Source organism: Sorex fumeus, unplaced genomic scaffold (assembly GCF_029834395.1).
Source record: "Sorex fumeus unplaced genomic scaffold, SorFum_2.1 ptg000041l, whole genome shotgun sequence".
Lineage (NCBI taxonomy): Eukaryota > Metazoa > Chordata > Mammalia > Eulipotyphla > Soricidae > Sorex > Sorex fumeus.
In genome coordinates, this window is record NW_026606098.1 from 1,042,501 (window position 1) to 1,070,358 (window position 27,858).

The following is a 27,858-nucleotide window of genomic DNA, read 5'->3' on the forward strand; positions in this document are numbered from 1 at the left end:
AGGAGGCTGCCCATCTTCTTAGGAAGGGGAGTAGGGGGCCACGCTCTGATTCAGGGGACCTCGCACAGACTCAGGCTTTGGGGCAGGGGGTGAGGACAGAACCAGATGGAACAATTGTGATTTCACACCCCACCCCTCAGGGAGATGCCAAACTTGGGAGTCGCTCTCTGCAAGTCCAGGATCAACCTCGAGAGCTTTTCACTAAGGTCTGAGATCCTGTGAGAACTCCTGCAAGGCCAGCGTCCGTAGGGCCTCCCAGTGAAAATAAATGGCCCCGTGACTCACCTGGGAAAGAATGATGACATTTACAATGTATGGGGGTCTTTGGGAGAGCTGGAGCGATGGTACAGTAAGTAGGGAGCCCCACCAGAGGTGACCCTAGGAGCCACTCAGAACCGAGTTCTGTTTGTGTGTGTTTTGTTTTAGTTCACCCTGGGTAGTGCTCAGGGTGGACTCCTGGCTCTGTGCTCAGGGATCACTCCTGGCAGTGCTTGGGGGACCCTCTGCGGTGGTGGGGATTGAAGCCTAATGCATGTGATGTTGGGCAACACCGTCCCCGGGTCCTTGTTTCCCGCCCTGAGTTCCGTTTCCATCCTCCGAAGGTCCAGGGAGAGGTGGCGAACACTTACCGATGAGGATGTGAAAGGTCTCCCCGAGCAGCGTGGAGTTGACCAGCACGCCCCCAATCTTCATGAGGTCGCTGTAATAGATGTCGTTGGGCCACTTCACTCGCAGGTTGATGTCCTAGAGAGAGAGCTGCACTAAGAAGCCGGCAGGGACCCGGGGTGGCATGGGGGTGAAGGGATGGCGAGCCCCGAGACAGAGCAAGGACAGACAGGCTTTGCTTGTGGGCGGCCCCATCCACTCCACCACCACCTCCAGTACCTCTGGGAGCAAGTCCTGAGCACAAGCTGAGAGCAGCCCCCTTCCCCAAGCCCTGCTGGGTGTGTGTCCCCCCAAATCAGTCAATAGAAGGACAGTGAGCAGAATGTGCAGCTATGCGTCCGGGCTCACTATTCTCCCTATTTCTCTAAGTCACTCATTTATTTACTGGCTGCTAAGGTTAAAAGTGTGAGTGTCCCCTCCACCTGCCCCCTAAAAACCCCGGCAGCTGCTAACTTCCAGAACCCAATGAGAAGAGCAGGTGCGCAGGTTCAGTGACAGTAAACTCCAGACCACAATGGATAGGAGATGGGCTGGTCCCTCTTATCCCCGCTTCCCCCATAGGACCTTGGAGGTCACTCATACAAACTGCCTCGGGCTGCTACTTGAGCTCCTTAATGGCCATGATCCAGAGACACACAAAAGAATCTCTGAACTGAGCAGCGCAATGCAGATTTCTCCAGACCCTAATTATCTAAAATTTTAGAATTCCAGGAGCACACAGCTTTGAGAGGGGCCATGCAACATCTTATGCTATTCATAACAAGCAATACAAGAGGGTATGGGGGGGACTGTCTGCCACAGAGGCAGGGGGAGAGGTGGGATGGGGGGGGGATACTGAGGTTCTCGGTGGTGGAAGATGTGCACTGGTGGAGGGTTGGGTGATTGATCACTGTATGACTGAAACTCAAACAGGAAAGCTTTGTAACTGTATCTCACAGTGATGAAAAAAATAATAAAAATATTAAATTAAGTGTCCTCCCGTTGTTCATCAATTTGCTCAAGCGGGCCCAATAACGTCTCTATTTTGAAACTTGTTGTTACTGTGTTTGGCATATTGAATACGTCACAGGTAGCTTGCCAGGCTCTATCGTGCGGGCGAGATACTCTCAGTAGCTTGCCGGGCTCTCCGAGAGGGGCGGAGGAATTGAACCCTGCTCAGCCAGGCTGGATGTGCCCAAGGCAAATGCCCTCCTGCTGTGCTATTGCTCCAGCCCATTCTGAATTGTCCACTGTAGGAAGTTTGTCACAAATTGTGGGGGGAGGGGTAGTTATGACAGAGCAGGGACCACTATGGCACTGATAAACTGGAAATGATCACTCTGGACAAGAACTGAGTGCTGAAAGGAGGCAAAGGGATACGCATGATCCCCTTTAACTGCCTGTCTTGCAAACCACAATGCCTAAAAGGAAAGCAGGGGTGTCTGCCATAGAGGCAGGTTCAGTGGGGAGGGACAGGAGGGAATCTGGGGACACTGGTGGTCAGAAATGTACACTGGTGGGTCTGGAGCGATAGTACAGTGGGTAGGGTGTTTGCCTTACATGCAGCTGACCCGGGTTCAGTTCCCAGCATCCCAAGTGGTCCCCCGAGCACTGCCAGGAGTAATTTCTGAGTGCAAAGCCAGGAGTAACCCCTGTACATCACCAGTGTGAACCCCCCCCCCCAAAAAAAGAACAGAAATGTACATTGGTGAAGGAACTAAGGGTGTTGGAACGTTGTATGACTGAAACCCAAGCATGAACAACTCTGTAACTGTGTATCTCATTGTGATTCAATAGCACTGCACTGTCCTGCCATTGGTCATCGATTTGCTCGAGCGGGCCCAGTAACATCTCCATTGTGAGACTTGTTGTTACTGTGTTTTGGCATATCAAATACTTCACGGGTAGCTTGCCAGGCTTTGCCGTGTGGGTGAGATACTCTCGGTAGCTTGCCAGGCTCTCAATAGTTAAAAAAAAAAAAGTTCCCAGGACTGAGCCTTGTCCCTTCAATGACTGTCCTCAGGACAATGTCCTGGCCATGGGCTGCACCTGTGAAAACCAGGGAGTGTTGCGAGTGCAAGGAAAGGCCAGAAATGTCCAAGTCGAGGGCTGGACACTGCACGCAGCCTGTCTGAGGTGATGTGAGAACACAACCACTGTCACACCTGATCTGAGCACTGGGCATCCAGAATTCAGCCAATGGCCTGGGGCGTGAAGAATGCACAGCAGGGGCCTGAAGGACTGGCACAGGATCACCCCTCTTTTTATGGTTTTGTTTTTGATCAAGCAAATTGCCCCCTGCAAGGAACTTTATTCATGACCCTCGTTTATGTCTCTCCCCCAATGCCAACCGTGACCTGATTTTAGCAGAATGCAGATTAATTCTAAAGATTCTAAAGTCTGCAGATGAAGCACATAACTGGATCCCTTGACCCTTATAACTTTTTTTTAAAAATAGTCCCGGGGCTGGAGCGATAGCACAGCGGGTAGGGTGTCTGCCTTGAGCGCAGCTGACCCGGGTTCGATTCCCAGCATCCCATATGGTCCCCTGAGCACCGCCAGGAGTAATTTCTGAGTGCATAAATCAGAAGTAACCCCTGTGCATCATCGCCAGGTGTGACGCAAAAAAAAAAAAAATTAAATAAATAATAAATAGTCCCCCAGTCCCAAAGGCTGCATCTCTTAGCTCTGCAGCTGGGCTCAATGCACTCAAGCCTCCACACAATTTTCTTTGTCGTTTTAGCCCTTTTCCAGAAAACTGGCTGAGTGTGACCTCCATAACCATTTGCCTTGAGCATCCAGAGAATCCTTGCCCTTGTTGAGGGCTGGGGACCACACCCAGCGATGCTCAGGGCTGACTCCTGGCTCTGCACTCAGAGATCACTCCTGGCAGGGCCCAGAGGACCATATGGGATGCCGGGGATTGGACCTATGTTGGCCTCATGCAAGGCAAGTGCCCTCCCCGCTGTGCTATCGCACCAACCTCTGCTGCCTTTTTTGTCCTGTCTGACTTCGCCAGGGTGGTACTGCCACATTTTGTACCAAAAGTCTGGCAGTTTTTCAGGACATTCCACCAGGCTCATGAGAGCAAAATCTGGTGGGGGGGAGGAAGGGGAGAAAGAGCCAAAGTCCCTTTTTCTAGCTTCAAAACTCTGCTCTGAGGATGGAGGATGAGGCAGGTAGAGCTGGGGCCACCCCGTGAATACCCAGCCTGTTTCTCTTTCGTAACTGACCTCACAAACTGGCAGTGAAAGTGGCACATTAGTGGAGTGGTCCGTGAGTCCGTGGAGCTGGGGACTGGAGTCACCAAGGAACTAAGGGGTGCTGTGTGGTGGCCAGGCAGTGGAGTCCCCGGCTAAGAAAGATTTTCAGGCCCATGAACTGGAAATCACCAATCACTCCCTCTGGTCACTCCTGCTTCAGTTACAGCAGAAACAGGCTCACCCTACCACACTGTTTGAAGGTGGGTGTCTGCGACCCGGTACTCCTTGCGTTAGGGGCCCGCGTGACCAGTTTGGCCGCGGTATCCGCTCCGCAGGCACCCGCCGGCGCTCACCCCTTGCCCGTCCCACCGTGCACATGGGGCACACGGAGGGAAAGTGAACGTACCTGGTAGCCGGGGATGGACCTCACCGCCTCCACCACGGCCAGCGACGCCAGGTGCTGAACGAAGGGGATCCTCTGTCCCAGGTGGGACCTCAGGGGCACGGTGACCAGCACGGTGGCCAGCGCGCAGCCCACGGGGCTCAGCCACGCGTTCCTGCCGCGCCCTGGAACACAGGCCCCACCCGCCCACGTGAGCGTGAGCCGACTTCATCCCCTCAGCCCTGCTGGCAGCCAACCCTGAGCACAGAGCTGGGAGTCAGCCCCGAGCACTGCTGGGTGTCACCACCATTTTTTTTTTATAATTAGGAATACTGGGGCTGGAGGGCTAATACAGCGGGTAGAGCGTTTTCCTTGCATGCAGCCGACCCAGGTTCGATTCCCAACATCCCATATGGTCCCCCGAGCACCTTCAGGAGTAATTCCTGAGTGCATGAGCCAGGAGTAACCCCTGTGCATTGCAGGGTGTGACCCCCCCCCCAAAAAAAAAGCAAAAAAAAAAAATGAATACAAGTGGGTAAAGGAAAAATAGTAATGAAAAAAATGAAAAGGGATCTCTGAGAATAACCCTCTTAGGTTATTCTTTAAAAACAAAAATCGTTGGAGGGGCCATGGGGGAAAAGCACTGTAGCACTGTCCTCCTGTTGTTCATCAATTTGCCCTGTAACGTCTCCATGGTGAGACTTTGTTGTTACTGTGTTTGGCATATCAAATACGCCATGGGTAGCTTGCCAGGCTTTGCCGTGCAGGCGAGATACTCTCGGTAGCTTGCTGGGCTCTCCAAGAGGGGCAGAGGAATCAAACTCGGGTCAGCCGGGTCGGCCGCATGCAAGGCAAACGCCCTACCCGCTGTGCTATCACTTCAGCCCTATGGGGGAAAAAACGAAAAAAAATCATAAAGGGGGTTGGCAATTGTATAACGGGTAAGGCACTTGATTTGCACATGGCCAACCCAGGTTCAATGCCTGGCACCCCTACAGTGCCCTGGGTCCTGCCAGAAATGATCTCTGACCACCGCTGAGTGTGGCCCCCAAACAAAACAAAAATCAGAAAGATGAAGTGATCAAAACAAGAGGAATGGGAGTTCCACTGTCTTCTCTTGGCTAGCACCAGGTTGAATCCAAAATGCCGACAAACTGGCATTTTTTCTATTTGACGGGTGTCTGTCTGACATGTTTAAGAGAAAGAGAGAAAACAGTGGATTCTTCGTTTGGGGGAGGTGGACTCGTTTTGGGGGGCTGCATCTGAGATGGGAAGAGGAGCTGCTTTGAGCTGACAGGGCACTGGGTGGGCAGGGGTGGCCTCCTATGGGGACTTTGGGGCGGGGACCCAGGGCTGAGCCATCCCTGCTTCCCGGAGGCCGCCGCCGTCAGCAGCCAGTGAGGGGACCCACCTCACACTCCAAAGCCACAAAGCAGAGCCCCAGACAACCTTCAGGAAAACAGGTATCTCTGCCGCACTGTTAGGGCACACACCCCACGTGCCACAGGGCAGGCTCTAAGCAGGGGACCGTAGTGACAGCCAGGATGTGAGGTGTCACCTGAGTCACAGGTGTCACTGCTGGAGGTGAAAGACACTCCTGCACTCCCCTCTCCCTCCTTTTTCCCCCTCCCCTCTCCCTCCTCCCCTCCCCCTCCACTCCCCTCTCCCTCCTTCCTCCTCCTCCCTCCTCCACTCCCCTCTCCTTCCTCCCCCTGCCTCCTCCACTCCCCTCTCCTTCCTCCCTCTCCCTCCTCCACCGCCCTCCCTCCTCCACTCCCCCTCCCTCCTCTACTCCCCTCCCTCCTCCACTCCCCCTCCCTCCTCTACTCCCCTCCCTCCTTCACTCCCCTCTCCCTCCTTCCCCCCTCCCTCCTCCCCTCCCCTCTCCCTTCTTCCTCCCTCCTCCACTTCCCTCCCTCCTCAACTGCCCTCTCCCTCATTCCTCCCCCTCCCTCCTCCCCTCCTCTCCCTCCTTCCTCCCTCCTCCACTCCCCTCTCTCTTCTTCCTCCTCCCCTACAGCCTCCACTCCTCTCTCACTCCTTCCTCCTCCTTTCCCTCCTCCATCCTCCTCTTACTCTTCCTCCCTCCTCCACTCCCCTATCTCCCTCCTCCAACCCTCTCTCCTCTATTCCCCTCTGTTCTCATCCCTTCTGCCTCCATCGTCCTCTCCACTTCCTCCTCTCCATCCCTTCTTCCTCCCCATTCCTTCTCCACTCCCCTCTCCTTTCTCCTCCCCATCGCTCCTCCACTCCCCTCTCCCAACTTCCTCCTCCCCTCCCTCCTCCCCATCCTTCCTTCTTCCCCATTTTCTCTCTTCCTCCTCCTCCCTCCATTCCCTCCCTCTCTTCCTGCCCCTTCTCTTCCACTCCTCCCCTTCCCTCCTCCTCCTCCCACTCTGCCCCACCTTTCAGGAGAGGAGATCGTCTCTGAAGCACGGCCTGCAGAGACCTCACCCAAGAACAGACAAACCCCATGCTCACCTCTGCCTTGTGTCTGGCGGCCCGCAATGGCGATTAAACCCATTTCTGGTGGTATCTCAAACATCAACCTGCCAGTGGTGACAAAAAAACCTGTCATTCAGAAGTACAGGGGTGTGTTCCTGAGGGTGGGGGGCAGGAGGGGAACAGGGGGAGGGCCAATTCTCAGTTCAGTCGTCAGAGAGATTCGAAGCCAGAAGGCAGGTCACCTCGGGATGGTTTCTGGAACGGGTAAGTCAGCCACAGGGCGAGAAACCCCAATTCACCCCCAAACTGGCTGAGGGGGAGGCCTGAGGGCCTGCTGGGACTGTGTCCGGGGAGATTCTCCGGGTCCTGTCCAGGTCGTCCCCCGCCAGGGCCGAGCAGCAGTCCCTGACATGTGGTTCTATTTACTGCGCCTTCCCGTCCTGACAGGCGGTTCTGATTATCCGGAGCGCCGATAGGGTGGCCGTGAAGCCCGGCCAGAGACACGCTCTCCCCCGAGAACTAATTACGCGCGCGCGGGAGTAAATAAATCCACACCTTCGGGAGCCCAGGAGAAGCCAGGAGCAAGGGGGCGGGTGGGGGCTTTTCAACGGCTTCAGGAGAAGAAGCCAAATTTCCCTCTGGGGGAGGAAAGAGGGGCTCCGTGTCGCCAGGCAAGTCAACATTCACTTCATTTTACTTCACTTTTTTTTTTTCAGTCAGGAGAAAGGATGGGGGACCCCCACACTTATGAATGGGCTCCCGGTCACTTTAGATGAATTTCTAGTGTAAGAAAGGGTCACATCTGTCCCTAGAGAGCTGGTGCAAGTGACTGAGAAGGAAGGGCCTGGGCTAGGTCATTGCAGCCATGGGAAAATGGGTTCACGTGTTTCTGGGGGCAGAGTTCAGGGCCATTTGTTTCTGTTTTTTGTTTTGGGGGGGAATTGGACCACTCCTGACTGTCCTCGGGGGTCACCAGGTGGTGGCTGGGGGTTGACCATGGGTGCTGGGAACTGAACCAGGTCAACGACCTGAAGACAGCCACAAGGCCATCTCCCTGACCTGACTCTTGGCCCTCTGGGAAGACCTTTGTGTGGGGAAGGGAGAAGATGAGTGCAGAGGCGGCAGACAGAGAGGATGTCTTGGACCATGAGAACATTTCCCACGTGAGTCCAGCAGCCCCAAGGATGGAATTCCTTGAGGAACTCTCATGCTCAGCAACCGCGGAAGAGAAAACGCAGGAAGACACAGACACCCTCTGGGCGCCTACCTGAGAGGGGCCTGAGGGAGCTGGAGGAGAGGAGGGCACAGGACAGGTGGGCTAGCGGGTGGGCCCCTGTCCGCCACCATGAAACACAGCTCGGCAACAATTCCTCTGTGCCACCGTGAGTGAGCCACCATGGTGCTGTGTCAGCCCCATCCAACTGGCCTCTAAATCTTCCTGCCGGTGTTGCACTGAGTCCAGCAGAGGTGACTCTGCACATGGGGAGCTGACAGGGTCTTTCACGCACTTTGGACCCTGAAAGTACCCCCAGGGTCACAGGGGCTGCCTGGCACTTCTTGGGGATGTGAGCAATAGCGGGTGCGGGCCAGACAGGCTCTCCCCCTTGGGGGGTGACCCGGCATGTGTTGGAGACACGCATGGAGCCATGACACGTATAAGCTCTAGCTGGCGGGCCGCTCCAGAACCCTGGTGCAGGCTTCTAGAATAAAGTGGAAGGAGGAAGGAAGCCTCCAGAGGCTTGGCAGCAGTTAAGAGGGCATACTGAGAAGAAGATGGAGCCGGGGTCAAGATTCTGAGACTGGGGGAAGGTCTGAAGACCCCTGTTTGCCGGGGCTGAGGGATAACCGTGGGTGAAGCCCCCACACAACGCACACAGCTTCTCCTCCCCTTCCCCAAGCCGGTCAGGAGTGGGAGGTGCCCAGGGTGGCATTTGCAGGGAGCAGACACTGTGAACGCCATGCTGAGTGGATGGGTCTTCCTGAAAGGAAACAGAAAGACGCGGGGGGGAGAGGGGGTGCAGACTGAGGCCTTCTGCACCATTTCCTATCTGCGCTGGCCACGGCGTGGAATGGGGGTGGTTCCCAACGTGGCAGCAGAGCACTGCAGTGCCCAGGTACCCCCGAGACTCAGTTCTCACGCCCCACAGCAGCCCAGGCAGGAGCTTTGGTCAAGCCCGACAACGCCCGACAATGCAAGACTTCATGGCACTGTCAGGTTCCACCAGAGGCCACACCTGCAACGTCACACTATCAGTGGAACAAATCTTCAGTGGACAAAGCTCATCTAGCAGGTGGATAGTGGGAACGAGCGTGGCTCTGAATGAAGACCCATTTCTGCTCTGGGCAGTCGGATCTGCCAGATGTTTTTCCCTTCATTTTTTTTAAAATTTTCCTTTATTTCTAAAATGTTTCTTTAAGGTGATGGAAATGATTTAAGAATAATAATAATTTTCAAGTTATTATTAGAAATGATAGTGTATTTGGGATTGATTTATAAGTGAATGTCTAGATTTAATAGCTTTTTTGTTTTTTTTTTGCTTTTTGGGTCACACCCGGCGATGCTCAGGGGTTACTCTTGGCTCATGCACTCAGGAAAGGCTCCTGGTGGTGCTCGGGGGACCATATGGGATGCTGGGAATCGAACCTGTGTTAGCCATGTTGGCTGCGTGCAAAGCAAACGCCCTACCCGCTGTGCTATCACTCCAGTCCAAGATTTAACAGCTTTTTAACTATTCTGAAAATGTGGGAAAGCGGTTTTTATGTTTACAAATCATTATTTTGGTTTCTTTTGCTTGGGGGTCACACCTTGCTCAGGGCTTGCTGCTGGTTCCATGCTTCAATGTGGAAGGCCTGGGGACCCTATGGGGTGCTGGGGATCAAGCCTGGGTCTGCCACACGCAAGGCAAATGCTAAACCTGCTGTACTACCTCTACAAATCATATTAATAGTGACTTTCAATAATATTTCTAACAACAAGAGGGGGGGAAAACTGCCTTAGAAGAATAACATCTCCAGCACCACTTTTCATAAAGCTTATTGGCTAGCAATTAATGAGTAGAAATACTTTTTCTTTTAATATAGTGTAGGAAAGTGGGGATGCTTAGATCACCCTTGACCCAAGAGTTTAGGGAAGGGAAGAAAAGGGAAGGAAAGAAATCAAGGGGGGAAGGAAGAAGATGAGAAAGGGAAAAAATGGGGGGACCAGGGGGCCGGGACTTTGGTTATACTGGTGATGTGGAAGAAAGGTACAGCCGGTATCTATCCAAAACACTGACTCAACAACACTGGAAACATGAGATCTAAGCTGCAGCCTCTGGACTTCATCATGTGCCTGTCAAGGTGACAGGTGGGAAGGCGGCAGGGGGTGGAGAGAGATGGAGAACGGGAACACTGGTGGAAGGAAGTTGACACTGGTGGTAAGACTGGTGTTAAACTACTATATGCCTGGGGCTGGAGCAATAGCACAGCAGGTTGGGCGTTTGCCTTGCACGCAGCTGACCCAGGTTCGTTTCCCAGCATCCCATATGGTCCCCCAAGCACCACCAAGAGTGATTCCTGAGTGCAAAGCCAGAAGTAACCCCTGAGCATTGCTGGGTGTGATGAAAAAAAAATAAAAATTGAAAAATTTAAAAAAATACTATATGCCTAAAACTCAGCTATCAATAAGTTTGTAAGTTATGGTTCTTTAAATTGTTTTTCATTCCTTTTCTTTTGTCTGGATTTTGGGCCACACCCAGCATTGTTCAGGGCTTACTCTTGGTTCTGTGCTCTGGGCTCACTCCTGGTGGAGCTTGGGGAACCGTATGTGGTGCCACATGTAGAATCGAGGTTCTCCGTGCACAAAGCAAGTGGGTTAGTCCCTGTACTATCTTTTCAGTTCCTAGAAAATGCATTTTAGAAAACTCTGAGATACCAAACTTTTAGTGATGATGATTTTAACAGGTGCTATTATTCGGGAAAAAATACTAAAAAGTACAAAACAGAAAGTTTTAACTACTTAAGTATAATAAATAAGTTATTCATATAAGTCCATCTTCTCACTGAAGGTGTATATTGTTCTACTCTTTCATCTTCTTTAAAAACACACAGAGGCCAGGCAGAGGGTTCCAACAACTACAGCACATGCTGATCCCCAGGTCTACAGGGTCCCCTGGTCTCAAAGGCCTGATCGCAGAGGATACCCCCAATCACCATCAGATGTGGCTCCAAAGAAGCAAGAGTAAATACACACACACACACACACACACACACACGCATACACACACAGAGATATTATTTTTTGTCTGGTTGTTTTTTGTCTGGTATGGGGCCATACCCGAGGTACTCAGAGCTCACTCCTGGTGAGCTAGGGTCCCATATAGGGTGCAGAGGATTGAATCTGGTGGGTGGCATGCAATAAGCACCCAACCCACTGTATAATCACTCCGGGACCATAGATAGCATTTTACAAAGTAAATTTCTCATATTGGAAACCTGCTTTAATTTGGAACTAGTCAAATGATGCTATAGAGGGGCTGGAGAGATAGCCCAGTGGGTAGGGCATTTGCCTTGCATGCGGCCGACCCAAGTTTGATTCCTAGCATCCCATATGGTCCCCTGAGTGCGTGAACCAGGAGTAGCCCCTGTGCATTGCTGGGTGGGACCCAAAAAGCAAAAAAATTTTAAAAAAATGATGCTGTAGATGTCCAGTTATAGTCCTAAAGATAGATCCTTCCTCTCTTCCCCCTTCCTTCCCTCCTTCCTTCCCTCTTTCCTTTCCTTCCTTCCTTCCTTCCTTCCTTCCTTTCCTCCTTCCTTCCTTCCTTCCTCCCTCGCTTCCCTTCTTCCTCCCTCCCTCCCTCCCTCCCTCCCTCCCTCCCTCCCTCCCTCCCTCCCTCCCTCCCTTCCTTCTTTCCTACCTCCCTCCTGTCCTTCCTTCCTTCTCTCCATCCTTTTTATCTTCTTTCCCTCCTTCCCCTCTTCCTCCCTCCCTAAAACCATACACACTCACTGGAAATGCTTAAGCCCTATCCAACACACAGGGTTCGTGCTACACCAATCCCCCTGCCCCACCCCTTTGTAGCTCTGTGACCTTGCCCTCCAGAGGGACAGACCTGGCTCACATGAGCTCAGATATGCTTCCTTATTTGCTCAATAGTGACACACACACAATGTGGTTTCAGAGCTGCTGGCCCAGGCTACTGTGGTAAACAAGCTTCTGACCAAGGCTCTGTCATCACTGTGGTCTGTTCTTTGTCCTAAGGGGCTTGAGTCTAAGGCAACATTGGAAAGTTCCTTTTTTCTTTCACTTTAGTGTGGCTGGGTCACCCTCTGAAGAAAGGGTACCGCCCCCCTGTACTTCTGCCCCCAAGTACACCCTTTCTCCACCCCTTCTTTCTCAACTCAGCTCCAGGCACCGCTTTGTCCTGAAGGTTCCCAGGTAGACAGGAAGTGTCACCCTTCTGCGCACATCCCTTCTCCTGAAGGTTCTCAGGTAGACAGAAGTGTCACCCTACTGCCCACATCCCTTCTCCTGAAGGTTCTCAGATGGACAGGAAGTGTCACCCTACTGTCCACACCCCTTCTTCCTGCTTCTCCCTCTCCAGCTTCATCATGATTCCAGGCATCGCTCTTCTTCCTCCCTGCTCAGAGATACACCTGCTTCCTTACTCCCTCTCCTTCTAGAAGACAGCTACCACCTGCAGATGCTCTTTCGAGGGTTGACAGAGCAGTGTTGAAATCTCCAACTGCTGTTGTGTTGTTATCAATGTCTTTCTTTAAGTCTATTAGTTGTTTTAAATATTCTGCTGGTCTCTCATTAGGTGCATATATGAGTTTGAGTTCTGGTACATGTACCCAGATCATTAAGAAATAATCCTTGCTGTCTCTTACAGCCTGAAGTCTATGTTGTCTGGTATTAGTATGGTCAACAGGACCTTTTTGTGGGGGCTTGAAGAACTGTCTTCCAACCTTTGAGTCTGTGTTTGCTCTGACTGTTCAAATGTGTTTCTTGCAGTAGCGGAATGCTGGGTTCAATTTTCTAATTCATTCCACCAATCTGTATTTCTTTTTTTGTTTTGGGGCCACAGCTGGCAATACTCAGGGGTTACTCCTGGCTCTGCACTCAGGAATCACTTCTGGTGGTGCTCAGGGGGCCACGTGGAATGCTGAGGATCGAAGGTCGGGTAGGCCGTGTGCAAGGCAAGTCCTCTACCCACTGGACTATCTTTCTGTCCCCCATGTCTCTAAATTGGTACATTTAGTCCACTGACATTGAGAGAGACTATTGTCACGTGAGTTTCAGACCAGCTTTCAGTAGAAGTTTGGTGTCCTCATGGGATTCATTTTACAGTAGCCCCTTTACCTCTTCTTGTAAAGATAGTTTTGTATCTATGAAGTTTTGAGCTGCTGTTTATTCATGAAGTTATGTCTTGTTCCCTCAAATCTGAATGAGAGTCTGGCTGGGAAAATACATGCCAAGAGGTGAAGCATTAATTTCATGGCTTTTTTTTTTAACTACATACCATCATTGTCTTCAGGCCTGAGGGTTTCATTTGGTAGGTCTGCTGTAAATCTTAAAGATGGTCTTTTGTACAAACTTTGGTACATTTACACAATGGAGTACTATGTAGCTGTTAGAAAAGACGAAGTCACGAAATATACATACAAGTGGTACTACATGGAAAGTATCATGTTAAGCGAAATGACTCAGAAAGAAAGGGATAGACATAGAAAGATTGCATTCATCTGGGGAACATAAAGTAACAAAATAGGAGACTAACACCCAAGAATGTCCGAGATTAGTACCAGGAATTTTATTCCATGGCTTGGAGGCCAACCACACATGCTAGGGGAAAAGGGAGCTCAGATAGAGAAGGGAACACCAAATAATGGTGTTGGGAGGATCCTCCCAGGATGGGAGAAGCATGCTGAAAGTAGACTATAGACCAAACATGATTGTCACCCATCGCCTCTTTTGCAAACCACAACACCCAATAAGAGAGAGAGAACAAAAGGGAATGAATGCCCTGCCACAGAGGCAGAGTGGGATGGGGGGATAGGGGGGTGGGAGGGATACTGGGATCCGTGGTGGTGGGAAAGGGGTGCTGGTGGAGGGATGGGTATTTGATCATTGTATAATTGAAACCCAAGCACAAAAATGTGTAAGTCTGTAACTGTACCTCATGATGTCTCACTATTAAAAATTATTTTTAAAAATGAAAAACAAACAATAAAAATGCAAAAAAAGATTACAGTTTATATTAAAAAAAGATGATCTTTTGTATGTAATTTCCCTTTTTTATTGCTGTTTTCAGTATTCTACTCCTCTCTGGTTTTTGTCATTCTGAGTAGGATGTGTCTTGGGGTATTTTTATTTGGATCTCTTTACTGGAACTCTTCAGACCTCCTGGATCTGGGTGCATGCACTCTTCAGCTCTGGGACATTCTCAGCAATGATGGCTTTGACTGTTGCTTCTTCATTAGGGTTGCCTTCCTGGTCCTCTGAGATATCAGTGGTTCTTATGTTGTTCCTTTCAAATTCATTCCAAGGTTCTCTTGTCATCTGTTCACTGGTTTTGAGGCTTTCTTCCATCTTCTGCTGCTGTCTGGAGGTTTTCTGCACCTCATCCTAGTGATCACTGATTCTATCCTCAGCAGCTGTTACTCTGACACTGGCGCCTTCTGGTGAGTTTTACATTGTGCCTACCATGTTTTTCAGGTCTGTCATTTCTGTTCGTAGTTTTCTCATTTCTGCTCTCATGTCTTTTTGATTTTTACTAGTTGTTTCTTTGACCGTGTTAAACATCTCATCATTTCCACTCTGAACTCCTTTTCAGAGAGGCTATACAGGAGGTTGTTACCGATTGGGGCTTTAGGATTCCAGTCTTCACCCCTTAACTGTGTTGGGATTCTGCTGCTTTGCCGTGCTTCCATTTGGAGTTTGTAAGAGCATCTTTCCCACTTTTCTGTCATCATCTCCCATGCGTAGTGAGGACTCAGAGTGTTTTATGGGACAAGGGAGACTATCTTGTGGTCCCATTCATGACCACCTGCGTGGGAAGCCACACCTTTTGTTTTTTCATCCCTCTGAACTGTGGGAGGAATTTGGAGTCTGCTGGTCCTTCAGAGTTGTTTCTCCTGCCACGGCCATTCTTGAAGCTGCACCTTTTGCTTTTGCAGATGCTCTTTTTGTAATCTCCTCACCCACTTTCTATGCACTTCATAAAACCACACACTCTTCAGCCCTGGGTCATTTCACTGTCTCAGTTTTTCCTGAAGCTGCCCGGTGCCCTCCAGGGAAGAAACAACTGACCTTGCTTCTGAGCAGAGCACTCTGGTAGCTTCCAGAGTGGGCCAGACAGACAGGGCTCCCTCCTGGCTGTGTTCGGGGACCCTAGGAAGTACCAGAGATCAAAACCAGCTTGGCCATGTGCAAGAGAAGGGCCTTAACCCCTGTGGTCTCTCTCCAGTCCTTCTTTTATGAACAAGGGGCTCTGGCCCTGAAGCGTGGGCTGAGGATCCCCACATGCCAGACCTGGTTCAGAATCCAGTTCTAGGGGCCAGAGAGGTAATACAGCGAAGAGGGTGCTTGTCTTGCATGTGGCCAATCCCAGTTCAATCCCAGGCACCCCACACGGTCCCCAAAGCTCCACCAGGTGTTATCTCTGAGGGCAGAGTCAGTAGTAAGCCCTGAGTACCACTAGGAGTAGGGCAACACCTGTCCCCTCCCAGAATCCAATTCTGTAAGAGATATGGGGTCCACTGGTGATGTTCCATCTCCCCCCACCTCATGCCAACACCACCTTCCCCCAGCCATGGGGTACCTGGCTACTTCCTGTACCGATTTCTCTCAATATTTCCCTGCACTGTATCACGCTTCTGGAAGGTTTCCCGAGGACACAGTCTGCTGTGGCTGACCCACTCTCTCCCAGCTCCCCTGCCTCTCACTGGCAGCTCCTGCCAACCTGAGCCAGGGGGTTATCTCCAGAGGGAAGGGAAAGGGCAGCTGGGGACAGCAGGGTGCCTCATCCCGGCCCTTTGGAGACACAGGCTTGAGTCTTCCCAGCTCAAGACCTCAGGGTCCTCCTCCTCCTCCCTGATCCTCAGGTCCCGTCTCTGCTCACAAACACTTTCCCCAAGGGCTCGGGGACATACCCAGAGTGTCCAGGCCGGCCCTTCATGCTCAATGTGGCAATGGATGTGGAGTTCATGCCCAATTCAATCAGCCTAATCAGTGGCTGAATAAATAGCAGCACCCTACATAAAAAAAAGGTGGCAACGGATTCCCCATTGGGGAGTGGTGGTGGTGGTGGATAGGGACACCCCCATGCTCTCCTTCACCCCAAGCCTGCTTCCTTCACTTTAGTGGGCTCCGGAGGCTTTAGCACCCGGATAGCAGGAAGAACAGCAGCCTCATCTGCAGGGGACAGATGGATGGCGAGGACAAGCCCCCCCCCCCTTCCCCGGCTTTCCCTAAAGCCCTCCTCCTGCTCTCCCCCTCCTCACCATCCTGCCTCTTCCGAGGAGACTCTGGAAATAAAGTGGCCGGGCTGGGGGCCCTTGACTGCCCCCTTTGTTTGGCTTGGCCTCTCGTGATCACTCTGCCGTGTACGGTGATATATGCTTCTCGAAGGAGACTGCTTTCCCCCCGAAATCTAAAACACAGAGAACCATGCCGCCGGAGGTGTCGGGAAACGGGCTCATGGGGGGACGGCTCCGGGGCTCAGTGTTGCCAACGAAGTGCCAGAGCCGGCGAGCGGGTCCCTGCGTGCTGGGCAGCTTCCAGACGCCGCGGACGCCGCTTCAAGGGCTTCTTTATTCCAGCCCCTCGCTTCCCTGCGAATACCATCAGGCCTGTGCGCTCAGGGGGCCGGGATTTGGAAGCGGCTGAAATTTAATTTAAAAACTATTATGAAAAGGTTCCCTGCCGCCCCTCCCCCAACCAATGCCATAAATCTTTCCCATGCCTGGTCTGGGTTTCGTTTCTCTGCAAACTTGAGAAAAGCATCCGCAGCAGGCATAGAATGGTGACAGGGAGAGTTTCTGGGGCTCACACTTACTGACCGGCTTCCGAGCCCAGAGAATGAGTTGAACTGCTCTGTGCGGGCAGAGGTCACGTGGGGAAGCAACTTGGACAGGAAGGAGAGCCAGCAAGACAGGTCATGAGGGTCACAGGGAAGGGCAGAGATGACTCACTCAGAGGTGCCAACACGGACTAGTAAACCCTGAACTGCATTTATTTAGATTTTTGGTTGGGGGGCCACACATGGCAGTGCTCAGGGATTACTCTTGGAGGGCCTTGGGGGATGGACAAACCAGGGTTAGCTACATGCAAAGCACACACCCTTAACCCCTGAACTATCTCTCTTGTCCCGAAATTGTATTTAATGCTAGAACTGTCACTGTCACTGTTCTCCTGTTGTTCATCGATTTGCTCGAGTGGGCCCAGTAATGTCTCCATTGTGAGACTTGTTGTTACTGTGTTTGGCATATCGAATATGTCACGGGTAGCTTGCCAGGCTCTGCCATGCAGGCGAGATACTCTGGGTAGTTTGCCGGGCTCTCCAAGAGGGGTGGAGGAATCGAACCTGGGTCTGCCAAGTCAGCCTCGTGCAAGGCAAACACCCTACCTGCTGTACTATACTGGTAAAAAATCAGGGAGCGTTGGCAGCCAATCATCTCTTCCACATACAGCCCTTAGGCCGTTTGGAACTTGGCATGACCCAGAAATATGGCACAGATCACAAGAATGTGGATTTCTGCGTTTTCAGAGGACAGTGCATGGTGTCTGTGTGAATAAATGAGACTGAGTGTATGTACAAGTGTGTGTGTGTGTGTGTTATGTGTGTGAATGTGTGTGTGATTGTGTATGTGAATCTGTAGGTGAATTTATGAGTTGTGTGAGTATATGTATGTGAAAGTGTACATGTATGTGTCTGAGGTTGTGTCTGAATCTGAGTGTGTGTGAGTTTGAGTGAGTGTATGAGAATGCGAAGCTGTAAGTGTATGAGTGAGTTTATGGGTATGAGTGTATGTGTGTAAATATGTGTGTGAGTGCCAATTTGTGAGTGTGTGTATATGTGTGAATCCGAGTGAACTTATGGGTGTGTGAGTATATATGTGTGGATATGTGTGTATGTATATATGATTGAGTGTATGTATGTGTGGTGTTAATCGAAGTATGTATTGTGAGTCTGGGGGGGGGGACATGTGAGTGTATGGGCATGTACCCTGGCTCACCCAGGATACTCTCTCGCACACACCCTTGGGAAGCCCTTCCAAGAGTGCCCCCTAGAGTCAGAGTGGGGAGAGGTCCTCCCACCTCACCAGGAACCCAGCAATCAAGTGTGGGCTTTGGGGTGAACAGGGCCATCTCGACCAACCACCACTCAGCATCACTTGCTCTGTCAAAGGGGGGATGTCTCCTGGAACCCTAACCCTGAGCCCCACAGCTCTGGAGGGCTCCCTGTCTCCTCTCCTGTAGTAAAATGAAAGGAATGAGGAGGAGGGGGCGGTGATCATTAGAGGGGTCTCTCCCAGGACAGGGGGCAGTGCTCACATCCTGATTCGACCATTTTACAGCCCAGCTCATCCTCCCCTGTCAGAGAGGCATTCTATAGAACAACCTAGGGAAAAAAAGGGTCATGGGGCTGGAGCGATAGCACAGCGGGTAGGGCATTTGCCTTGCATGTGGCCTACCCAGGTTCGATTCCCAGCATCCCATATGATCCCCCAAGCACCGCCAGGAGTAATACCTGAGTGCATGAACCAGGAGTAACCCCTGAGCATCTCTGGGTGTGACCCAAAAAGCAAAAAAAAAAAAAAAATTAAATAAATAAATAAATAAATAAAGGAAAGGTCATACCTATGGGACTATCCAGATGATTACAAGAGAAGGACCATAAAACCACTGGACAGAGCTAAGAGCAGTCGACACTCCTTCCAGGGATCTCCCTGTGTCCGGATTGGGACTGTGGCTCTACCATGGTGGCGTGTACCTGCGGGGGACTTCAGGGACGTTTCCTCACTACCGGACACCCCTCATCACAGGCGGATCCTGGTTCCATTTTGTTGATGTACATCAGTCCCTTGAGCCTGGAAGTAAACCAATTGGTGGGTGCTTGCCCTCACCACAAAGAGAGAAGCAGGGAGCCTCCCACGGTGGCAACTCTTTCCCACTGTGCTCTCCTGGTCGGCCGGGCACCTCCTACAGGAAGTCCCCAGGAATACGCCCTGCGAGCCTGCAAGGCACAGGGCAGCAGGGTCACTGAGTGACTGGGCCGGGCACTCCGTGTGACAAGCATGACACTGCCCTTTGTTAACAGGAAGGGGCTGCTAGCACAGACACCCCAAGATCAGAGCTACAGCTGAGCACGAGTCAAAGGAAGCTGAGGGAGGACAGGAAAGAGCTTCTCCTCCCAATGAGACAGACTGGAGGGCACAGGGGGGCAGGCATCGGACTATCTGAGACTTCCCGAGGTTTCTTTCAGGAGGCGCCCAACGCACAGGTTAGGATGGAGTTCCATCTCTGGGAGCCGTTGGGGTGGGGTGCTGCCCTGGCATTGAGAGAAAGGTGCAACACAGGTGTGCTATGGAACAGGTCTGAAGTCCTGAAAATGCAAAATGAATTTTTAGACAAGAATAATGTCTGGCTAAACCAAGTCCTCCAGAGTCCTGGGGACCCCTACGTGTCATCACCCCGTGTCCTACAGATGAGGATGCATGCATAAGCTACACCTACATAAGCTATATACATAAGCTAGACCTCTTTGCCAGTAGCTGGATTTCAGAGTTGTAGGACACTTTGGGATTTTTTGCAGGGAGGAAGGATCAGGAGTATGTTCTTTAAAAGGCTCCAGTTAGGAGCCAAATGGAGAGCACTGCTGGGAGGGTGCTGGCCTTGCATGTTTGATCCCCTTCACCTATATGTTCCCCCATGCTCTTCCAGGAGTGATCCCTGAGTACAGAGTCAGGAGTAAGTCCTGAGCACAGAGCAAGGAGTAATCCCTGAGCATGCTGGTTGTGGCCCCCAAACAAAGGAAATTTTATTCCTTAGGTTATTAGAAAAACGGTCCAAAGGATATGAATTGGTGATGCCTGACACTACCAAATTACTTTGCTAAAGGTGGCTCCAATGTATACCCCACTAAGGTTTATGAGTATCATTTCCCTACATCCTTGCTTATTTTATATGGTATCAATAAAACACCTGTGTTCTGTTTGTTGTGAGGAGGCTCATTTAGTGGGTGAAAATGGTGCTCAAAAAACTATGAAGGATTCTGAAGAAGGATACTCACAAGCTTGGTTTCTATCTCGAGAGTAAAGACAGAAAGAGCGAGAGATGCTTCCGGACACCACGCCAGGCTGAGTCGTCCAGGATGCCCTGGAGGGTGATGGGTAAGCGCACCACCAGTCCCAGCAGAGCCCCAGAAGCTGAAAACGTCCACATTCCACAACTGCCACCATGCTCACAGCTAGACTTGTAACAAGCCCCATCCAGAAATAAATCTGTTGAAAAGCTCAAGTATGCAGGTTATGTGATTGAAATCTCCAGGCTCTCATGGAGTCGGGGATGAGCAACCTCCCCCCATTTTTCTGTTTTTCCAGGAGCCTGGCAGTCAGGGCCATGAACTGCCTATGGCGCCAAATAAGCTCAATAATGGGCCATGATCCAGAGACTCATAAGCAAATTTCGAAAGAGAACAACAACCTGCAGAGATGCTTCTGGACCCCAAAGTCACCATCTAGTTAAAAGTTTTTCTCCAGCTGTATCACCCAATTCAAAAATTTTTAACTCAGGGAGTGCTCAGCCACACTAGCGGCCACATGACATCTCAAACTCTATACCACATTAAACCAGAAGTAGCACACAACACTGCATGAATGTAAAGTAGAAGGCAACCTATCTCAATTAGAAAATATAAACACACAAAACTTAACCTGTAACATGTTAGTAATCTCTTCTACAAGGGTTTAATGGCTCCATGGTGAGATACAACAATATTCACATACTTTCATCTAAAGAAATAATTTTGGTCATTTTTAGCAAACTATAACAAGCAATATAAAATGAATTATTCAGAGCCTGCTATAGGGGCAGGCTTGAGGAGTCATTGGGAAAACTGGAAATAATGGTGGTGGAAAGGTGAAATGGTGGTGGGACTGATGTTGGAATATTGAATGTAATAAGTCATGAATTTTATAAAACAAAATAATTGTTTTTTTTAAAAAAAGAAAGAGACACAAAGGCATAGTCAGGAGTTGACTGCTTTTCTTGATCTCACATTCCTATTCATCCACTGAGAAGGGGCAGGAAGCAGCAGAAATGCCCCAGTCTGGGTAAGGGGCTCTGTGTGCTGGCAGGAGGCTGGGCAAAGCTCTTTCCTGGCCTGGCAGGCAAGATCGTCAGTGATCTGTCCACTGAAACAGACAGTGCAGGATTCTCAGTAGCCAGTCCACTCACTTCATTACCTATCTGTGTTGGTTTGGCCACTGTGGTTTCTGACTCCTTCCAAAGCAAAGAGTTTGGGTGTTGACGCTGGTCTTTGCAAACAGCATGGAACAAAATAATAAATGAAGGTGTGCCCTGGTTGGAGCTGGGCTTGTATTCACAGGGAGTTGAATATGCCTTATCGAAGGCCTTCTAGAACATGAGTCAGACCACAAAAGGGAAAAAAATTAGCAATGTATGAGTCTGTCCATTCACAAAATCAACATACACCTCACATGCCTTTGGGAATGCTGAAAAGAATCTTTTTGCTTATCAGATGCCCCAGATTCAGGTAACAAGCCCTGTCCACATTATCAGTGTGCCTGACCCACAATCCCCTTCACTCATGCCAACCCGCCCTGCCTTGTCCACCCAAAGCCAGTGGTTCTCGTGAGAAGCTCTGGACAGTTTTGAGAAACAGCAAAGCCAACTGCCAAATACCTGCTGGCCCGGCCAAGAGGCATAAACCCCGAGTGAAAAAAGCACAGAGATTGGTTTCTTAGGAGCAATACATCAAACGGGGGAAAAAGGCTCTTTTGTGTGAATGCTCAGGGTGGGACCCGGGCAGGGGGATCTCATTTCTCCTCCATCCTGGGCCAAGGAAGTGGCTCGACTTTTTTTTTTTTTTTTGCCTAGAACTTTTCTCTTTTGGGGACAGGTTTTTCTCACACATGGCCCCCATCCAAGAACAGAACCTCCTCAAGGAATGTAGGGGATCGCATGAGAGGAAAAGGCCAGGGTTGGGGGCAGGGACCGAGAATGCCCCCGGAAAGGGGATGGCACGTGTTCTTGGGAGCTGCCTGAGTATGGTGGGGGTGGGGCACAGGATCACACTGCTGGTGACACTGGACGTGGCTCTTTCAAAGAGGCCATGGGGGGGGCGGGGCTGGAGCAATAGCACAGCAGGTAGGGCGTTTGCCTTGCATGTGGCCTACCCGGGTTCGATTCCCAGCATCCCATATGCTCCCCTGAGCACCGCCAGGAGCCATTCCTGAGTGCATGAGCCAGGAATAACCCCTGTGCATCACCAGGTGTGACCCAAAAAGCAAAAACAAACAAACAAACAAAAAAAGTGCCATGGGACCATGCTGTGTATGTGTGTTACTGTATGTGTGTTAAGGGGTGACCCCCAAAAACACCCTCTAGAAAAAAAGAAGATGGAAAGGGATGGGGCTGGGGGAAAAAAGGAGAGAAACAGGTGACAGGGGGATAGACTCTCCTCCTCCGGGGGGTGGCTGGAGCCGGCTTGGTGGCCGCAGTCCCCCAGGCCATGGGCGGCAGAACCCCAGTGCCATGGGGACCAAGGACCTGCTGAGCAGGCAGGAGTATATTTCCCGCAGCTCCCGGTGCAGGGGATTCGGCCACGGAGAGCAGAAAAAGACAAGCCGGAGGCGGGTCCCCAAATCCCCATCCCATTAGCCGGCGCCAACAGTGAGAGCCGCAGCGAGCCCGGGGACAGCAGCCTTTTCTTCTCGGTCGCCAGCTCCGGGTGGCATCTGTGTGGCCAGGCCCTGTCACCTGCTCCTGCCACCCCCAGGAGTGACGCAGGGCTGAGCTGGGCAGAGCCGGGGCCTCTTGCTGTGGGAGCTGAGGCAGCGGCAGCTTCTGTGCCAGTCCAAGGGAGGAGGCACTGGGGGAGGGGAGGAACGCTCACTTGTTGATTTGATGGTGCCTATCCCAGGGGAGCTGCAGCCAGGGAACCCTGGACCATCCTCTGAGGAGCTCACTGAGGAGGTGGGTGGCACGTGGCATTTGGCAACCCCACCCTAATCCTGATGGGCTAGAGTGATAGCACAGTGGGTAGGGCATTTGCCTTGCAAGCGGCCAACATGGCCGACCCAAGTTCGATTCCTGCAGCCCTCTCGGAGAGCCCGGCAAGCTACCGAGAGTATCTCGCCCACATGGCAAAGCCTGGCAAGCTACCCGGGATGATTTCGATATGCCAAACACAGTAACAATTGTCAGAATGGAGATGTTACTGGGCCTGCTCGAGCAAATTGATGAACAATGGGAGGACAATGACAGTGACAGTGACCCTAATCCTGATGCTCGGCCCATGAATTGGGGGAATGGACAGCACCTGCAGAAGTCACAGGCAAGGACAGGAAAGGAGTCCGGGAAGGGTTTGGACAGAGAGGCCAGCGCCCAAGACGTGGACAAAAGTGCCACCACTGACAGGCTACTCGACACCCCACCCTACCCTGCCCTTTCCTTCCTTGGCCACAGGTAAATATCTGGGATGGGCCCCACTTATGTGGCTCTCGGTTTCAACCCTGAACTTTGCACTCACTGCCCTCTTCATGGACAAATGGGGCATCCGGCACCAGGACCTGAAGTATAGTTCTGGGGACCGAACCTCAATACACGCCTTCTACCACTGAGTCATATACATTAAAAGCATATTTTTAATTCATTCATTTATCTCTTGGTTTGGGGGTCACACCCAGTAGTGTGGGGTCAGGGAGGCAATGTGGCACTGGGGTGCCTGTGGTCAGCCCTTTGTGCCACCTCCCTTCCAGTAAATTTTTATCTCTGGTTAAATGACCCAATCTCAGGCCTGGGGGTTATTTACAGAGGAGGAAATGTGACTTGATTTAGACAAATAAAAGGCTAAGGCACTGGAGATTTTTGCTTCAAGTAAAGGCCCTCTCTCAAATCCCATTTCCTTCTGGACATCTTGGGGAAGGGACACTTCTCCAGAGCCCCTGAGTGAGTTCCCAGAACCCCCAGACTGTGGCCTCAGAGCTGGTGGCTGGCCACGGCCTCTCCCCCATGTCAACTGCACTCTTGGAAGCAGAAGGCTGGGGCAGCTAATGGACTCTGACAAACACACCACAGAACTATAGGGTAGAAATCGCAAATTATAAGTCAGACGCCAAGATCATTTACCCGTGCTGAAAAGCTACTGCTAGAACACAGTAGGATTAGACCCCAGGATTTTCTAGAACCTGGGGCAAGGTACTGAACTCTTGGAGCCTCGGGCTCTTTGTCAACTGGTACTCAGACACTGGGGCTGGAACACAGATGCGAGATGCTTCCTGGAGAGCGCCAGAGCCCCACCATGGGCTGTAGGTGCTTGGAGAGATCCCAGGAAGGTTACTTGTTGGGAACCCATTGACATGAAGGGGACATGGGTCCCAGAACTGAGCCAGTCGGCTTGAGAAGGAAGTCAGGGCAGAAAGACTGCTCTTGGGAAAGGGCACCTGGTCAGCAACTCAGAAACCCACAGCCCTGATTTCTGTCTTGGTAACAGGAAGGATGAAGATCATGCCAGACCACCCTCTCCCATGTCCGGCTCCTCGCCGCCCCCCCCAACACACACACACCTGAGCTTCCAATGCTGAGAAAAGGGTCCCCGTGCTGCTAAGAGGGATGTGGATAGTTCTCATTAACATGCATCCCCATGCCCAGAAGCAGAGCAGGGTGGGGGAGGGGGGGACATGGGAACACATAATACAGGGGACCCCCTCCCGAGCAGTTCAGTCTTCCCACTGCTCTGCTGAAATATTCAAAATGGGAGGAAACGGCCATGGTGCGCACGTTCCGAAAGGCTTGCTGACCTTTGACTCCAACGGCTGGAATGGGTCTTACACGTTTCTAAGCTCCAGGAGCTTAGAGAAGGCAGGAACTTGGTGAATGAATGGTCATGTCTATTTTGAACTGACAAGAGAAGATGAGGGACCACGACTCCTAAACAGCTAAAGAAACAGGCAAAATTACTCTCCTGCAGGAGTGGCTGTCTGCCGGTCCCAGGGGGCGTCAGTGCCTCCCTTCCAGAGAACCAAGCGTGCTGTCTCGGAACTTGCACAAAAGCAGTTTCCCTTCCGCAAGAAAGGAGGTCAGCGCTCTTGCCATTCATTTCTCCCCCAGTGCCCTGGACACGGCCCGGGGACCGAGCCACTGGCCAATAAATCTCAATGAATGTCAACTGAATGAGTGAATAAATATTCATTAAAAATTAACTGGACAGTTAATTTAGGGCACTCACTGGAAAAAAGGAAAACACTGAAACCAGAAAAGTATCCTTTTCATTTCAAAGGTTAATTAAGGACAAGGCTTTAAAAAAATATTTGGATGGCATAAGTAAACCCAAGCACAACTGGGGTTCAAGACAGCTGCAATTCCTAACTGTAAAAAAATATCCCATTAAGTTTCACAAATTAGAACAAGGCCCAAAGCTGACTGACTCCTCTCGTGATTCTAGAATAATCTATTTGGAGAAAGCCAAGAAACAAAACAGGCCCTCACATTATAAACCTAGGGATAAAAATGTGCAGGGAAAGCAAGATTTAGCTGCCGTCAACAATATGATGCATAATGATCGAGACGTGTTTTTCCTAGAAATGCAAGGATGGTTTAACAACAGAAAGCCGATTCTACTCCACAGAACACATATACCAGCAAAGAGAATTCTGTGACTGTCTCACAGAAGTGGGGCACACATGTGCCAAGACAGGTCAGCTCTCCAGGACTGAGGAGTCAGGCTGTACTTCCAAAACCAGCCAAGTTTCCAACTGCCCCAAAGCAAGCCTCTTTTGACTTTTTAAATTTTACAGCAATTTGTATTCGCTGCCCTGGCAGAGTCTGCCTGCTTGAGCCATGGAGGGGGCACTCAGATAATCTGGGACATTGGAACATAAGAGGTCGTAGTCTCCAAAGCGGGTAAACAAGCTTAAGCATGAGGGGAGGAGAGAAAAGAGCTGGCATTGTTCAGGGGACCAGAGGATGCTGGGGGATCAAACAGTTGGACACAAGTAAAACAACCGCCTTATCCCCTGTACTATCTCTCTGGCCCATTCCAAGCACAACCATTTTTTTTTTTTCTGGTGAGAGGATATGGCTGGGCTACAGGGCTATTCCTGGCTCTATGCTCCCGGGTCATTCTTGGCAGTGCTCTTGGACCAAATACAGTGCTAGTGATCCAGCTCAGCTCCAGGTAAGGCAAGAGCCTGAGCACCATCTTCTCCCTCCAGTCTCCCCGCCCCCCCACATCAGGGCCACCAGACTGCTCACAAGGAAGAAAGCAGCAGCCACCCCAGGCTCTGTGCTGGGTCCATGCAAATGAGCGATACTGTGGTTGCAGGGCAGAACTCAGGAATGGGAGAAAGTGAACAACCTCCACAGAAAGATAATCAGACCTAAACCATCAGGTTTATTCTATAAAAGTAACCTTTTTGATTGTTTTAGTGCTCAGGGCTTCCTCCTAGCTCTGTGCTCAGGGACCACTCTTAGCAAGGCTTCCGGGGACCATACGTGATGCCAGAGATCAAACCCAGGTCAGCCACATGCAAGGCAAGAACCCTACCTGCTGTACCATTACTCCAGCCCTGTTATAAAAGTAACTTTTATTCAACCACTTTCCTCACTATCCAGACACCATTTATGGCTGTCATCCAAAGGCAGTATTTGTGCTTGGTCTAAAATCATCCAAAATGCCATGAAAACCAATCAACCTTCTACCTTGCGCAGAGCGTGATGTCAGAGAGCTGGGTTGGTCTCATGTCCACAGATGCTATTACAGAGCTGAGGTCGTCAACGTTATATAAACAGTATTAGGCTTAGTTTCTCCAAGTTTCACCTTATATTTTTATTTTCATAAGAGACCGGTACAGTGTCTGTGGCAGACTAAAAATAATAATCACTATGCTCTGAGTCACTTGAGTTTCCTGCATCAAAAGGCCTACATTAATCCCTTTGCAAAAATGTTGAGGAATTACATCTACAGGCAAGGGTCTCTATGATCGGGATGGCACAGATCTGCCCAACAGCTAAAGTGATGATTTTTCCTCTCAAACAAGGAGGCATATGCACTAGGAAAGTCGGAAGCCAGAGCTGCTGAGATAGGATGTGCTGGTACCCGGATATTCATTTTGCAGGTTCCAGCTGATGCCCACAAGTTCCACCGACGGCCTGGCACGTTCTGGTTCAGGTAGACCCCACAAGCCCCGCCCCCACCACAGTTCCGGTTCCGGTTCCGGGTGGGCCGCTGCTTTGGGCGCTGACAGGATTTGGCTCTCAAGGGCCGTCAATGATGGATGTGCTCTTCCATTCCTGTATTTGTTCTTCCTGAATGATGTCTCCACGAGTCATTTTCAGGTTTCCAAGAGTCAATGTGGTAAGAAGAAACAAAACAAGGCAGGAGGGGGAAAAAAAAAAAAGAAAGAAAAAGAAAAGCCAGCCAGGGAGGCACAAACTCCCCAGCATCCGCTTCTGGAATCTTTCTGGAATCTTTCTGGAAGTCGTCAGGCGGTGAGGAGTGATGCCAAGGGGAACTTGGCAGCACCAGGAAGAAGGTCCAAGCCTGCCCCTGTGCACACAAGCACAGCCCACGTGGAGCAACACCCGCCTGGCACAGGAGAAATAAGGGGCCCGTTTCCTTTTCTCTATACCAACAAAACGCTTCATTACCCTGGGACACCGTGCTCTCAGATCTGCCGGTAAAAAACAGCAGGAAGCTCCCAACGGACAGTGACCTGGGATATGCCAAGCATGACCACCTGAGACGAATCCTGCCTCATGCAGTCCTGCTGGACCTGAGGCTATCTGACTTGTGCCTGACACAGTGGCTGAGGTACAAGCTGCCTTCCGGACAGAAGGGGCCACTGGACTCTCCCTGCCAGGGTTTAAGAGTGAGTAAGTAACCGCTACTTACGCAGACCCACCAACACACCCTCAGATCATAAACCGTATCCTGGAGGAGAAAGCCCCTCTAT

General features: G+C 51.0%; 1 protein-coding gene across 2 annotated transcripts in view; it reads right to left on the bottom strand.

Annotated features, from left to right (window-relative positions):
* The window catches only part of HLCS (holocarboxylase synthetase), a 167,663-nt gene that overhangs the window by 2,411 nt on the left and 137,394 nt on the right, over positions 1–27,858 (bottom strand). For both annotated transcript variants that reach the window (XM_056119533.1, XM_056119532.1), the window contains exons 7-9: positions 6,712–6,779; positions 4,255–4,415; positions 630–744 (exon numbers count right to left, since the gene is read on the bottom strand). In XM_056119533.1, coding sequence (XP_055975508.1) covers positions 630–744; positions 4,255–4,415; positions 6,712–6,779 — 344 coding nt within the window. The remainder of the gene's footprint in view (positions 1–629; positions 745–4,254; positions 4,416–6,711; positions 6,780–27,858) is intronic.